A 17000-nucleotide genomic window follows, 5' to 3' on the forward strand; every position below is an offset into this window, starting at 1 on the left:
AATAATATAATGGTGTTCTTTTTGCTAAACCCTAACCAATAACCACATAATTAGCTGGGCTTCTCATGCTGAACATTTTTTGACACTAATTTTAAAGGAACGATATGATAATACATATTCTTTCTAATTATTCTTTCCTTGCTCAGGTGCAGTGTGCAGAGAAAGATCGAGAGCTATGCGACCTTTCTTACAGTATTGAAACACTTCATAATGAAAAGGGAAAAATGGAGCGATTTATAAAAGTGAGGACTAAATAAAAAAAAAAACTTGTATATTTATTAATGTATTTATTTACCTATATCAAGTGGAGAATATTTCTGAAAGATAAAAAGCATGGAAAATAATATTTAGTATTGCCTTGCACAAAACCATAGCCACCATAAATTAGGCTTCTCTGTATTTTGGAAATTTGCACCCATATTATGCCCTTTGGATGAAAATACCGGGATTGGCCTGCACTTAATTTTCCTATTGGGCCCGCTAAGTCATTGAATGTGATAAAATATTTATAGGTGCTACTGTCCTCAGATGCATGTGTCTTGATGGGTTTCTTCACACTGTTGTATTGAAGATGTATTATTTACATGGTAGCTGTTTGTATTCTCCAGATATAGTCAAGAAGCTCTTCTGGATCCCATTCCTATGTGTCTGAGGAAAAAATGTAAAGTGATCAGAAAACAATGAGCTGTGAATATTAGAAACAAGTTTTATGTTTAAGCAGCAGAACAAATGCGTGTGCTAAACCATCCAAAACATATACATGTTTTAAAATAAACATTTCCGTTGTAGTAAAGTCTTGCTGGCATTTTTTTAATGACAATAGCAATGTTATATTTACATGTAGGGTCCTCTGCAACAAAGCAAGATATGAGACTTGCCTAGAAGCAGTGGACACACACCATTGCTTAGATGGCAGTTGCAGGGGTACCTGAAATTGCAGCTGGATACCAGACTACTTTTATTGTAAATATAGTTCAAATAGTCTGATGCAGATACTAGAGATGTGCTGCATCTACATGTGTATCATAGCGCTGTGTAATATTAACTCCCTGCTGTTCATTTAGTACATGTATAACCACATAGGAGGGCAGAACTCACCACAGAATGTATATAACCATACAGTGTGGCTGAAACCTTCCTGTGCCAGACACTACTTACACTACTTGTACTTAAAGGACAAGGAAAGGCAAAAAAATACAATCCCATTTTTACTTTCTTTAATGAAAAAGAAACCTATCTCCAATATACCTTAATTAAAAAATGTGTACAGTTTTTATAAGAACCCTGACTGTATGCAGTGAAATTCTCCCTTCATTTACTGCTGTGGATAGGAATTGTCAGACGGTCCCTAATAATTGCCATAATACTTAAAACGGCAATTTTTTACTTAGGATTACCCAATAGCACATAACTACTAAAAAAAAGTGTATTATTATGAAAATGTTTTTTCTTACATGAAGCAGGGTATTACATATGAGTGGTTTATGCAATATATTTTTTATAGAGACCTACATTGTTTCCTTTAAGTTGCACATTACTTTTAAAGAAGCATTGCCCAGTTACTAGCAGACTGTTATAGCAACTTTGCCTGATTTGTATTATACAAAGCTATTGATATGCTGTCAGAATACCTTCTGGTATTTAATCTGTGTTCATTATTTTAGGAACTTGAAAAAAAGCTGGAGAAACAAACAGACTGGGCTGCAAGTAACACCCAAGGCCTGCAGTTTTTTAATCCATATTGTGACGAACAGAAATTAGTTCCTGTCATTCCAGCTCAGCAGCCTCTTCTTCAGTTTGGAAATCCTTATGCATCTCAAGCAACTAGAGGTATGTGGCTGGTTCAATCTTACTGCATGAATTTAATGGCATAATATACAAACTGTTAGCTCTTCAATAAAATGCAGTTAACTCTTCAGTCAGTTGCACATTGCTTTATTTTCTCTTGTACCTTAAAACTGTTTTAATGATTCTCATTATTCTTCTGTGGAAATTATTTGTTTGCTTTGGCACCCTCATTTGGCAAGTACAATACAGCTGATAGATATATAGATAGAGAGAGATATAGATAGTTAGTTGATAGATCAATATAGATAGATAAATGATGTAGATAGAGAAAGAGAATGATTGAGATATAGATATGTGTGTGAGTGTAACCGTTAACACAGTACTTACCTACTGGGATTTCCATTGCAGTTTTGAATGATCAATGTCAAAAACATGAAATATCTGAGATTCTGTTTTCCTTTTTTTTTTGGCTAATTGAAGCTTTAACTTTTTTTTATGCAATTTGGGCACTTAGGATTCCCCTGTAAGAGAAGAAAACATCTGCAAAATAAAAGATGAGACCAGTGATTTAATTATACACCTATGTGCTCTGCCATTAATTATATGGTCTTGCATCTCATCGATTATAGTAATGAAAATTGTGACAAACCTATTTTGAGATAATTATGCAAAAACAAATTTAATTTACATCTTCCTCAATGCAGATTATATTTGACTGTCTCCAGCCTTAAAGTTGGGAACAATGTCTTAAAATGTGATATCCTTGTATATCTAATACAAGTAATTCAAAAATAACAACTGGACTTGCTGTGTAATTGTGTCCTTTCTCCCCCCAATGAGTCCTTTCTCTCCCCCATATTACTAGGATAGCTTTGCAGGCCCCCTGCTGGCCAACTTCTTGCTACAGATGTTTTGGCAATATGTGGGATGTGGTTAGGTATCAGTCTTCCGTCCCATTTTCTCCTTTTAATATTAGAATTTCACTGTTTTGGGGTAATAATACCATATTAAACTATCAAAAAATGTTTAAATAATTCAATCAACTAGTTAATCCTATTTTTCAGATGGAGCAGATGGAGCTTATAACCCAGATGAAGTCCAAGGACCTCCTATTAGAGCTACCTCCTGGGGTCTCCAAGACAAGGTTGTCTGCAGTCAACCTGCTCGCAATCTTAGCCGACCTGATGGTTTGGAAGATCCTGATGAAGACAACGCAGGCCTAATTACTAAGGTAGTTACTAGCATGTCATTGCCAGTTCTAGTGTTTCCAGGCTCTGTGTTCTATGTATGTATAATTTATTATTACGCTGTTTGACATATAGTAAACCAAAATATATGTTCCTCTCTGCCAGAGACAATATTATTATATAAATATATCTGACTACAATCCGGAATCTTTGATCCTTGAGCAAATGTAATAGGATTTATGAATAGGCTTTAGGACGTAAAAGAACCAAAGGAAGTTACGTTTGAAAGTGTATTAATGTCTTTGTGCTCATACTTGTTCCTTTATGTGCAGCCATAATGCTTTCTAGTGCAGATGTTTCTTATCCTGCTGTCTGCAAATAATGCTCCATATAAATCTTTCAATGAAAGGGGTGATGGATGCAACATTATCTTGCAGTGTTCCTTCATTTTGTAACAACCTGCAAGTGGTTTTTAATAAAAAAACAAACAAAAAAAAAACGAATTGTGAAAAAACAAGGTTGTCGGGCCCTAATACCAGCATGAGTTTGTCAACTCTCACAGGGTATCCTTAAAGGTTAATTATAACCCTGAACAATGTATATTGCATAAAACAGCTCATTTGTAAAAACCCTGCTTTGTGTCAATAAACCATTTTCTTAATAATATACTTTTTTTTTAGTAGGATGCGCCACTGGGTAATTATAAACGGAAAGTTGCCATTTTAAGAACTAAGTGGCCCCCTATGATTCACGGGGCAAACAAACAAACCATACATATTAGGTCACATGACCCAATTAACAGATAATTAACAGATAAAATTCTGTTTTTTGCTTCCACACTTTTTCCTGTCACAGTTAGAGCAGCAGTATTTCTGGTCAGGTGATATCCGAGGCCGCACACAGAATATCATACAATGGGGCTCAAGGAAAATGATGTAAAAGGGCCAGACACACACACGCGCACACACACCAGTTTGGTAAGATTCTTTAACATGCCACTTAATATGATATAAAATATCTGTTCATTTTGGGGGTATAGTTTTCCTTTAAAGATTGCTCAAGCCTGAAAGCTTGTACAATCTTAAGCAAGCCCAGCCCCCCCCCCCCAGTGCATTCAGAAATATTTTGAGGGCAATGACAGACTAGAAATCCCAAAGTTCAAAAACTGTAGTGATTTGTGGAATGTCACAGTTTAACTTCTTGTTTTAGCTTCTCATAACCTTTTACAAATGTCATGAATGCTTGATCTTTTCACATTTGTATTAGTAAAATAACTACTTATGACAAATATTTCAATTTGATAATTGACTCTGCTTGGCAGAACATGGCAGCAAGGAGGAACCATACTTCTGGAACTGTAAATTCTCTATAAATGCCACCGTGTTCTCTGGAATAGCTATCTCACATTTCCATGGCAGGGCTTCTTGGACCTAGCAAGGCACTGGTGATGAGAAATACTTATCTGTTGAGCACTGTGCTCTTTTCAGTACAGCAGTAGCACGACCTGTTTCTCATTTAGTCTCATTTGCTGCATATAATTGCTATTAACCTTTGCAGAAAGTGATCAGGGGAGAGACAGGCATGTGTTTAGCCTTACTACTCAGCGCCTTTAATAGAGGATTCTGCCTTCAGGTCCCCAACAGGCGTGATTGAAGATAATTAGAAAACCTGTCATATCTTTTGCTGTCTGCTCTAAGGTTGAAAGTGTCTGCTCCGTAGTATTACATGCTTTTCACTTCTCTTCTCCATATTTAATCATATCACTTACATACGACAGGCCATTCTATGGTGTAGTCTTGTGGGACACTTTAATAAACACACCCTTTCCTGACCTGGGTGTTTTGTCCAAGTCTAGAGAATCTGCTACGCTCATCTTGTGCTCGTGTACTGAAATCCTGTTCTGCAGAAATAGAAAGCCTGTATGCCATTGTCTCTGAGCTCTTCTGTCACCAGATTTCTTTTCATACAACTCTTCCCATGTGGAATAAGCAGAATAATCTGGCAAATTGCTGAAATGTCCAGGCACCCATGCAACACATATTGGGGCTATTGACATGAAATTTATACCAGATGTTGGTTACAACCGAAGTAATCCACACATACAAAGAGCTCAAAACAAATAAATCCATAAATTAAGTTATGTGTAATAAAGTGGAATGATACAGTAAGTATTGAACAAATTAAGAAAAGGAGGTGCAAAAGGACATAGAAACTTGCTGAAATCTGTCAGTATTTAGAAAGCAATCCTGCCCCATATCAGTGCAAATGAATATCAGCTGATTTATTCCTAATTGGTGACCTATAAAACAGTTTCTCATTACCAAGGTATCACACAAAATGTATCTCACGAAGATTAAAAGCAAAGAGCTCTCTCAAGACCTTCGCAACCTTGTTGTTGCACAACACACTGATGGCATTGGTTACAGACATATTTTTAAGATTCTGTTTCCAGTGAGCACTGTTGGGGCCATAATCCAGAAGTGGAAAGAAATAATTTCACCCTAAACTAGCCACGGCCAGGTGCTTCTTGCAAGATTTCGGGCAGAAGAGTCAAAAGGATAATCAGAAGAATTATCCAAGAGCCAAGGATCACTCATGGAGACCTTGAATTGGCAGGTACAGTTGTTTAAAAGAAAACAATAAGTAGAGATGGACCGAATCCAGGATTCGGTTCGGTATTCGCCCATTTTCACCAGGATTCGGCCGAATCTTTGTGCCTGGCCGAACCAAATCCGAATTCGGTTTGGTATTCAGTTGAATCTTTTACAAAGAATTAGGGGGTTTGGCCAAATCCAAAAAGTGGTTTCGATGCATCCCTAACAATAAGTAATACACTCAACCAACATGGCCTCTATGCATGCTCACCGTGCAAGACTCTACTGCTGAAGAAAAAGCATGTTGAAGCTCATTTAAAGTTAGCTGCATAATGAAATTCTGGAAGAATATAGTCTGGTCAGATGAGACCAAAGTTGAACTCTTTTGATGACATTGCACACACCATGTTTGGAGGAGAAATGGCACTGCACATCACCCAAAAACACCATACCAACACTGAAGTTTGGAGGTGGGAACATCATAGTGTGGGGCTGTTTTTCAGCATATGGTACTGGCAGACTTCATCTAATTGAAGGAAGGTTTAATGGAGAAATGTCCCGGGACATTCTTGATAAGAATCTGCTGCCATCTTCCAGGATACTGAAGATGAAACGAGGGTGGACATTTGAGCAAGACAATGACTCCAAACACACAGCCAAGGAAACTCTCCATTGGTTTCAGAGAAAGAAAAAAAAAAAGCTGCTAGAATGGCCCAGTCAATCACCAGACTTGAAACCAATCGAAAATTAATGGAAAGAACTGAAGATCATAGAAGAGACCCCAGAACCTTCAAGATTTGAAGACAGTTTGTGTGGAAGAGTGGGCCAAACTCACATTTGAGCAAATGCAATGAGCAATATGTGACTAGTTTCTCTGCAAAGGAGGCATCTTTAAGTTGTCATTACCAACAGGATTGGACTGGGCAGGCCCGTTGTCTGTTACTGCTGACCCCATCCTCTTCCTCCTGACGCGGTCGCGATTTGCAGTATGGCCGGGGTTTTGACCCTGTTTACCAACAAAGGCTTTTCTATTAAATACATTTCAGTTTAAATACTTCTTTTTTTCTGTCATTCCACTTAATTTTAACACATAATTTAATTTATGGATTTATGGAAATTCTTTGTATGTGTGGATTACTTGGGTTGTTACTGACATCTGGTGTAAATTTCATGTCAATAGCCCGATTAGAAATATATTTACTGAGATGATAGAGCTGCACGGGGCTGCTGTAAACACTGTAGCCTTAATACACAAACTATACCCATGATCTGTTTTTTCCAGCATTACATGATTACATAATTATATTGGCCATGAAATTGTTATCTGATCTATCCATCGGATTATCTAGCTATTCGTTTCACACTCCAGGCAGTACCCAAAACTTGGTTGCATAATGACTGGTGCTTGGTGCAGATAGGAGGTAATGTGGTTTGCCATTATATTTCAGTAGTCTATTTTAGTCCCTAATCCTACAACAATTTCATATGTCATTCTTGTATAGTCTCAAACCCCCGCCCCCAGTTTTACCCTAACTGGCTAGGAAATGTTCTCTGCTTTATGTTCTGTTCAAATTGCCCTTCATCATTTCCTTCCCCAGACTGCCCTCCGTCGCCATGAGCTTACAAACTGGCACTTCCATCAGGCAGTAAGATGAGTGGAAACACCTAGCAGATAGATGGAATAGACTGTAGCAACAGGAGGAATTCACTTTAATGTCACAGAACCTGCCGTACTTGTTCTTGACAAGGAGGATACAGGCACATTGAGATGCAGCGTGCACCTACCAGCTGTGTGTCGGCGTCTCTGTGCCGCTGCATGGCCCCTGGGTATTTTGCCTACATGCAAGGGTTAAACATGAAGCACATGGAAATAGATGGTGTTTAGTTTGTGGCTGGCAGAGTTTTATTGTATCGGCTGCCATGAGCTTTCCTGTGATATTGCAACAACGCAGATATTCCCATCCATTCTCTGCAGCTATAGATTTATGTGTTGTTAGTGCAGCTGACGAGATGTAGTTTGAGTTGCACAGGGCAATTGAAGAGACACATAGGACATGCTTGGGTAGCGCCGGCTCCATGTACACATCACTCACTGCTGCCCGCTCATCACTCATACACGCCACTCTCATGTTGCCTTTGCTCATTCCCTGCTTGTCAGGGGGAACTATTGAGATGTGACGGCCGTCTAACTTGCATGGGTTTGCTGGGAGCCCAGATCAGATATCTGTATGAGCAGCACATCTCATTTTATGATTCTGCACTAATCAGTTCCTTTGGGGCTCCTCCTACCTACATAGCACTCTCTGTCTGACTCTGTTGGCAACTATATCAGTTTATTCTAGATTTATATAAAGTTGCATCTTCCTTGCTTTGCATAGCAGCACCCAGGGCCATGGGATACTACGTACATGTTTATATGTCAGCAGGCTGTGCTTTGTTTTATTCAGGGAACTGCAGCCCTGCATACATATCCAGATTATTCACCTTATTGTGTTTGTCTGTAGCAGGATGATTCAATTGTAAGCTCTGGGGCAAGGACATATGTGACTGGTTACCATCTCTCAGAGCCCTGGCTGAGAAGCAGAAATGTAATCAGTCATGCTGTAATCTCATACACAAGACACAAAGCACATTCAGCGTCACCCATTCCCTCTGTACAGTAACACACATGTTGAGCTTCACCCACCATTCCCTCTGTACAGTAACACACATGTTGAGCTTCACCCACCATTCCCTCTGTACAGTAACACACATGTTGAGCTACACCCACCATTCCCTCTGTACAGTAACACACATGTTGAGCTTCACTCACCATTCCCTCTGTACAGTAACACACATGTTGCGCTTCACCCACCATTCCCTCTGCACAGTAACACGTGTTGAGCTTCACCCACCATTCCCTCTGTACAGTAACACACATGTTGCACTTCACCCACCATTCCCTCTGTATAGTAACACACATGTTGCGCTTCACCCACCATTCCCTCTGCACAGTAACACGTGTTGAGCTTCACCCACCATTCCCTCTGTACAGTAACACGTGTTGCGCTTCACCCACCATTCCCTCTGTACAGTAACACACATGTTGCGCTTCACCCACCATTCCCTCTGTACAGTAACACGTGTTGAGCTTCACCCACCATTCCCTCTGTACAGTAACATACATGTTGAGCTTCACCCACCATTCCCTCTGTACAGTAACATACATGTTGAGCTTCCCCCCACCATTCCCTCTGTACAGTAACACATGTGTTGAGCTTCACTCACCATTCCCTCTGTACAGTAACACACATGTTGAGCTTCCCCCACCATTCCCTCTTTACAGTAACACACATGTTGAGCTGTACTCACATTTGCTGTTGGACTCTAATATTCATATGTACTATGACACACACATTCAGCTCTACACACATTTCCTTCTTTATAGTTCTACACTGAAGCACACACATTTACACACACAGGTGTACTCAACATATACAGCCTAACATATTTCCTTTTCTGTACTGTTGCTACATTCCCCTTTAATTGCCCCTTTACTGCACCAACTATTTTGCAGTCTGCCATATAAAATCAGCAGCAGTCATGTATACTCAACTGGATGGAAAGTGTGTATTTAGAATAAATCTCTCTAATAATGTTGTCATATTGACACTGCTCTGATGGTCTTTCTTTCTGTTTTAAAGGATGAAGATGATGATGATTATAATGTGAATTTTGAACAAACCCCTGATCCTACACACATCATCATGCCTAACCAGTCAGGCTTCTGCTTCGAAGCAGGGTAATAGTTTTTGGGACATTTTTATGAAAGTACATGAACTATACTGGTCATTTCCATTGGAATCAGTAGCTAGGAATTCTAATTATATAATGGGGTTTTATTTTAACTGACCCCTCTGGGAATTGTAACTGGCTGATACACATGCAGGGAGAGTTTGTATAAGTGTATTGGAGGTGCTTATCCTGGATCTCCACATTCAATGATCCAAGACACATAGAGGAGCCCTGCCTGTCCCATAACCTTCCTCAGCATCATACCTGAACTATCATGTGTTCCTTTTTGGTGTCTTTGGGTAAAGTCACTGGGACCAAATACCAGTAAACCCGCAGACATCGTGATGTTTGTTTCCATTCTAATACCCGCACATCCCAGGTGCAGGGCAGAGTCCACTTTCAGCTGCCTTTGTACGGAAATAACTGGATTTGAATTTGCAAATAAAATATATTTTAAGTCTTTGTGCACAGGGAGTTTTCTATTCATGGGTGACTTTTATAACAGATTATAGTCGTAGATTGTAAGCTCATTACCCCAGCACCACACCATTAACAGCTGCATTTGTATTTCAGGTACACTATAAATAAGAAGTGCCCGCTCTGTCCACTGTCATTTCCTCCCAACTATGACCAGGGCCAGTTTGAGGCCCACGTGGAGAGTCACTGGAAAGTCTGTCCCATGTGCAGCGAGCAGTTCCCTCCAGACTGTGACCAGCAGATCTTCGAACGACATGTCCAAACCCACTTCGATGGCAATGTCTTAAGTTTTGAATAAAGTTGTATGTTTGTAATGTAGTGGTGAGGAGATCACCTTAAAAACTAGATGTGAAATGTAGCTTAAAGCATCACTTTGAAGAAGCTGCTTGGAAGTAGGGTCTCTCGTTACTTTCCCTTAAACAGACGGAAACTATCCTTGGGCACCTCATGCAAGGCAAGCAATATGGCAGTATATTCTATAATGGGTGCAACAGATGCCTGGTCCAGTTGCTGTTACTATGCTGTAGTTATTTGATCTGAGTAGACATTTATAATAGACTATAGTTGTGCGAGTCACTATTCTAATACCTGTCTGTTTACTGGAGAGTGGGAGAACCCACTTACAAACAAGGAAGAGGGGTTAATTTTCCTTAAGGAATGCTCTGCAATGATTTCAATATAATTTCTTGCTTCTCTTAAGGGTAAGATAGATTTAACCCAGTTTTCATTTGCAGTTAATCCATTAAAGACAGAAGAGGCCACAGTATAAGGGTTGGGGCAGACGGGGAGATTTAGTCGCCTCTTCTGCGTGGCGACAATCTCCCCGAACTGCCTTCCATTTGTTTGAATGAAGAATCGCCTGCGCTAATGCACTCGCGGTGCTTCGATTTCCAAAGTCGCCCGAAGTTTCCTCGTGAGGCGTCTTCGAAAACTGAAGCGCCGCGAGTGCATTAGCGCAGGCAATTCTTAATTCAAGCAGACTGAAGGCAGTTCGGGGAGATTGTCGCCACGCAGAAGAGGCGATTAGTCACCCCCAGTCTGCCCCAACCCTAAGGGGCACGAAACTTAATATTATCAGTGGTAGTAGAAGGGCAATTTAGTAATGGCATATACTAGTTTGGGTGTGATCTCATTGGCCGGACTGATTGCAGCATGCCTATTTATCCTTCTGATAGAGTATATTAGTAGCACTGGGGAAATCTACCCGTTGCTTTCTATTCGTTTCTACCCTGATGTAACATTACGCTAATAGCTTGTTTCTTACAGGAGCTGTTTGATGTGCTTAATACCGGGAGAATCCCAGCATTTATTCTATTAATCAAATTGTGCCACAAACAAAAGTGGAGTTACAGTACACTACACATAACTACAGGCTGTGAATACATGTGAAGCAGAGGGGATCATTCTGGTGTAAAAACAGCACCACAGTGCGCTCAAGAATTTATTCTGATCCCCATTTACTTTAAAGACAATGGCAAACCGCACCTTCATGTCATGTGCCACTGCCTTTAAAGCCAGATGCGCTCAGTATAAATTATTGAGCAAAACAAGGTGGAGCTTATCAAGGTGTGGAATTTGTTTTTGGAGTAAAACATCATGCAAAGCTTGATAAATAGCCCTCCAAATCTGAACTGATATTCTACAAAGTCATTTCATAAGATTCCATTCACATTAATGAGTTACAATGCACAGTTGCCTATTACTTGACTAGAATACTTGCATTGGATGAGATGGGCTTCACATACTATCACTTGTTTTAAGAAGTTTATAAAGGAAACGTATATCCTGACATATGTATCCATTGTAAAATTGCTCTCAATGATCATCTGAGCACTTTGTAGTTGAATTGTTTTAAAAGATTTATTACATTTATGTTATTAGCAGTTTTTATACTGGCAACATCATGTTAGTGTAACCTGAGTGCTCCCTGCTCTTTGACTTTGATGAGGACCAGGTGGAACAGCAAAAGTTCACTTTACTCAGGCAGGAAGCTTCTCTTGACACTCAGTTTTAAAGGAGAAATAAACCCTTTACCAAAAAACCCAAACCCCCTCCCTCCACCCCCGGGGAAATGCCCCTAACTATTTACTTACCCCTCCGTGAAGATTAAGGGATCGCAGAACACAGCAGCCATCTTCCGGGTCTTCGGTAAGCTAAGACAATTTATGGGTTTGCAACAACTGCACCTGTGCCGAAATGGATGGAAATTGCCGAAGCGCCGGAAGAAGACACGAAGAGCCAGAAGATGGCTGCGGTGAACTACGATCCCTGAATCTGCACGGAGGGTTAAGTAAAAAGTTAGGAGCATTTTTCCAGGGGGGCAGCTAGGCTGAGGAGGAGGGAGGGGGTCTACATGGGGTGGGGGCAGGAGTTGTTTTGGTAAAGGGTTTGTTTCTCCTTTAAGGCTCCTGTCACGTTGAGCAATAAGACTGAGCAGGGCAACATCACAAGGCACTTCCTGCTTTAGTAAAGTGAGCTTTTTGCTGTTCTACTCAGCCCTCACCAAAGCTCAACTGTAGGAGCACTACATTATATTAGCTGCTAGTATTTTTGGTGAAATTGAAAAAACAATGTCATATTTTTGCAAAAGTACTCTGAAGAGCATTCTCAGCAATTTTTCACTGTTCCCTTTATGTTTTAACACTTTCTTGTAATGTCTGTATTAAGTTTCTTTCTGTTCAGTTAAACCATCAGGTGCTTTCATGTTTGAAGGTCCTTCTGCTTCCAATTGTGAGAAACCTGAGCGCATCCAACGTAGCTTGGACAATTGTCTCTGTGTATCTCTCTGTGTATCGTGCCCTGGTAATAAGCAGCTACTCTGCACCACTATACAATGCTTGTGTCCGAAATTCTGTTAGATTAAATGCAACCGGGATGTACAAGTGCAACTCCTCCTGTAAATCAAATGATTAAACTTTATATCACCTCCAACTCGCTAACTTCAGTCTCATCTGTTTATTTACAAACAAACCATCCTGAATTACAAACCATTATCCTGGATGGCGTGAAAGCACAAGTAGAGCATGAAATGTATACAACAGAGATTGGCCATATACTATAAAATCCTCTCCTTTAGTGAGGTCACCAAGCGTGTTACATAAGGTGGACAATATCACGCTTTAATATGATCAAGAGCTCTAGGGCTAAATGATCAGATTACAAGAGCAGAAATACGAGCCATTGGAGCCTCAACTAGCCGAGTGGTCCCTGATAAGATGGAAAATCAAACCTGCCCAATATTCAGCCTGATATTGGTTGGATGGGCCAGTCGAAGGTCCCCATACAGAGGCAGATAAACTGCAGAATCAGTGTAAAGCTCCCAAATTGGCAGAATACTGTATATCTGCAACACTAGGGACAATTTTATCCACTGCAGCTCCTCATCTTGTATCTTGTCAAGCAATCATTTGAATGTCAGTGACCCTGCACATGCTCAGTGAGCTTCAAGCAACTTGTTGAGGAGTGAGTTTAGGGGTTTGGAAACATCCAAGGAAAAAATAAGGTTCATTTGACATGAAAAGGTTACAGGGTTGCTCTCTGCACTGCCATGCAGATTGAATCTGAGTTAATTACTATGTTATCGTATATTGTAATTATGTACTGTGTGTGTGTGTATGTATGTATCTATCTATCTATCTATATATATATATATATATATAAAAACTGGGATCAATTCTGTAGGTGTAAGTGCAGGAATGCTATGGGATGCCAATCAAGCTCTCAGAAACCCATAATGCACTTGTGTCTAGACTGTTCAGTCTGCCCTGTGCACCTTGTTCTGGGCCAGAAATCTGGGGCAAAATGCAGTGGTGACTGACACAAGTAAGCTGAGTACTTAACAGGGGCCCTAGGCAGACAGTGAGTAGAGGGTTCCTAGTGTTTTTATCTTAAATCTCCTCAGTAGTTAGTATGCAAGCTAGGAACATGCCAGGGCACCCATATGCACTATTCCTCCTGTGTATAGTGCTGCCAAGTGCAGGTAGTGCCATGTAGAGGGAGAGAGGCACAACTATAGGCATTAGGAGTACATTCTGGGGGTGCAAGTACAGTTGTGTTCAGAATAATAGCAGTCTGACCTCTCTAACCTGATTAATCACTGTGTTTGGTAGAAATTATATTTCTACATGGCAAATAATTTACTAGTAGGTTTAGTAGAGTAATAGAAAACCAATCGACCAAACAGTCGTGACATTCATGCTGCTGATTCTGTGTAACTGAATCATTTCTCTAAATAATAGCAGTGTTCAAAATACTAACAGCTTGCTCCAAATAATAGCAGTGTGGGGTTCAATTAGTGAGCTCATTCATTCTTTGAAAAAACGGATGTCCATTACGGCCCTTATTGAAGGAAGGAAAGAAGGAGGGCAGCAAATGTTGCGCATGTTGGTTATAGAGCATTTCTCTCTGAAAATCGGAGTAAAATGTTCAGAAGAACAGCGTACTTTGATTCAGAAGTTGATTGGAGAGGGGAAAACACATGAAGAGCTAAAATGATGTCAAATGTTTTAAAATGCCAACCAAAACCCGACATGGAAGAAAATGGAAAACTACCATTCGAATGGATAGAAGAATAGCCAAAATGGCAAAGACCGCTCCGGAAAGATCAAAGAAGGTCTAAAGTTACCTGTGATACTGTTATAGTTAAAGGGCATGTAAAGTCTAAAATAGAATAAGGCTAAAAATGCTGTATTTTGTATACTAAATATAAACATGAATTTGCTGCACCACAAGTCTAAGACTAAGACTGTGCACATGCTCAGTGTGGTCTGGGCTGCTTAGGGATCGTCATAAACAAAGCTGCTTGAGTTCTGCATGGCTGGGAAGTAAGGCGGGGCTCCCCCTGCTGTTCATAAGTATGATTGTTTCTCTGCTCAGCAGTTAGGGACCATCTGACAATTCCTATCCACAGCAGTAAATGAAGGGAGAATTTCACTGCATACAGTCTGGTTTCTTATAAAAATGGTACACATTTTCTAATTAAAGTAAATTGGAGATAGGGTTCTTTTTCATTAAAGAAAGTAAACATGGGATATTATTTTTTTACCTTTACATGCCCTTTAAAGTGAAATGGAGCAACATTGTGTGGACTGATGAAAGCAAGATTGTTCTTTTTGTGTCTAAAAAGTTTGTCAGAAGCCCCACAAACACTAAATTTAAGTCACAGTACAGTGTGAAGACAGTGAAACATAGTGGCACAAGCATCATGATATGGGGATGTTGCTCATACGGTGGTGTTGGGCCTATTTATCACATACAAGGGATCATGGATCCGTTTCAATACATCAAAATACTTGAAGAGGTCATGTTGCCTTATGCCGAATAGGAAATGCCCTAGAAATTAGTGTTTCAACCAGACAATGACCCTAAACACACCAGTAAACGAGCAACATCTTGGTTCCAGACCAACAAGATTGATGTTATGCAGTGGCCAGCCCAATCCCCAGACCTTAATCCAATAGAAAACTTGTGGGATGACATCAAAAATGCTGTTTCTGAGGCAAAATCAAGAAAAGCAGAAGAATTGTGCAACGTTACAGGTGCCAGAAGTTGGTGGACTCCATGCAGGCCCGGACTGGCAATCTGTGGGTTCTAGCAAATGCCAGAGGGGCTGCTATAAGGTCCCATTGAAAGTCAGTATTTAGTGGGCTGGTGGGGGGCTGTTTGGGCCTCTATATGGGCTGATTGGGCCTCTGTGTACATGAAAAGCCAGGGCCTATTTTAATTCTCAGTCCGGACCTGACTCCATGTAACACAGATGTGCAGCAGTTCTCAGAAACACTGTTTATACAACTAAATATTAGTGCAGTGATTCAAAGGAAAGCAACATCTTGACACGTTTTTCAGTTGATACAATGAATGTTTGAGTTTGTAAAGAAGAAAGCAGACACGGCTATTTTTGGAACAGCCTAATAGTCCCTTTACTTTAGTTTCTGTGATGGAATAAACAGAAATGTGATACATTTTTCTTCATGTTTTGATTTGGAATAGAATGTGCGGCGTTCCCAGTGCATTTGTGTGTATGGAAATAAACGTTATTACAAGGATTTTGAGCTTTAGTCATTTTTTTAAACACACTGCTATTATTCTGAACACTGTACTGTACATCACCTGGTAAGGCACAAAACTTGGATCCCTATCCCATCCCCCTGTAGTGGGACCAATATGGTGTAATCAATTATATTTCCAACTGGATCTGAATAAACACACAGTGCTGGTTTCCAAAGAATTGCCTATAATAATAGGAGAAGCCATTTGGTCCAGTAACTGCTCTTCATGGTTGTGCCGAACAATGGAATATGCGGTCGCTTTACACAACCTGGATTTACCCTGTGGTACATTGAGTTGTGTAAATACACAGTGATGCTTGTGGGTTCATCTGGAACATGTAGAGGCACATTTATCAAGGGTCGAATTTCGAATTCATGTTTTTTTAAAACTCCCATGAACTCGAAATTCGACCAATCGAAATGTATTATAAAAATCGCATTTCTCAAACTTGGCTGAATAGGATCGACCCGAAAACTCGAATCAAATTCAATTTCAATTTTTCTCGGGAAAAAACCTCAAATGTCAGGAAGGCTACAAACAACTCCAAATTGATCCCTGACTTCCTCCTTTGCATCTTTCTTTTATAGCCACAAATGTATCACCTTTAAAGCCGCACGTAGTGAATAAAGAGGCGTTTGTCCCAAGGCTCAGTCAGAGGCAGTTTATTTAACTCTCATTTACATTTATAAGCAGCTTTGACAGTAGATTTTGATTCAATACGTTGCCTTCAGTTTGGAAATCTAAAAACTCTGGCCCCTCCAGACTGAATGGACTCTGTCCCCAACAAAAACATATGAAAATATAATTTAAGCACATTTGTTTTCACAGACACCATACAATACATTCACTATACACAATATAACAAAATAGTCCCATCCTTACCTGGATAATAATAATAATACTGTCACAATGGGGAAGTAGAAATGGGAGTTGCGCTTTTATAGCTGAACAGAATCTCCATGCAACAAGGACATTATTTTACAACTGTTTTTGCTTCTCCACTAACGTCCTGCTTGGGATACAGAGGGACGTGGCCAAAGAGATACTGTACTTTGCTTTCTGTAGCGCTGCCAACGCCGCTGCCCAGGGTTAAAATGGCCTCACAGGGCTCTCTAGTTCCTTCTCCATGTCT

General features: G+C 40.1%; 1 protein-coding gene across 4 annotated transcripts in view; it reads left to right on the forward strand.

Moving 5' to 3' along the window:
* The window catches only part of tax1bp1.S (Tax1 binding protein 1 S homeolog), a 49001-nt gene extending 38336 nt beyond the window's left edge, over positions 1 to 10665 (forward strand). For 2 of the 4 annotated variants that reach the window (XM_041567130.1, XM_041567131.1), the window contains exons 14-19: positions 147 to 242; positions 1665 to 1830; positions 2853 to 3022; positions 3248 to 3250; positions 9253 to 9350; positions 9917 to 10665. In XM_041567130.1, the coding sequence (XP_041423064.1) occupies positions 147 to 242; positions 1665 to 1830; positions 2853 to 3022; positions 3248 to 3250; positions 9253 to 9350; positions 9917 to 10118 (735 nt within the window). In that variant the 3' untranslated portion in view covers positions 10119 to 10665. 4 annotated transcript variants of the gene reach the window in all.
* Positions 10666 to 17000: the final 6335 nt, after the last annotated feature.

Source organism: Xenopus laevis, chromosome 6S, assembly GCF_017654675.1.
Source record: "Xenopus laevis strain J_2021 chromosome 6S, Xenopus_laevis_v10.1, whole genome shotgun sequence".
Lineage (NCBI taxonomy): Eukaryota > Metazoa > Chordata > Amphibia > Anura > Pipidae > Xenopus > Xenopus laevis.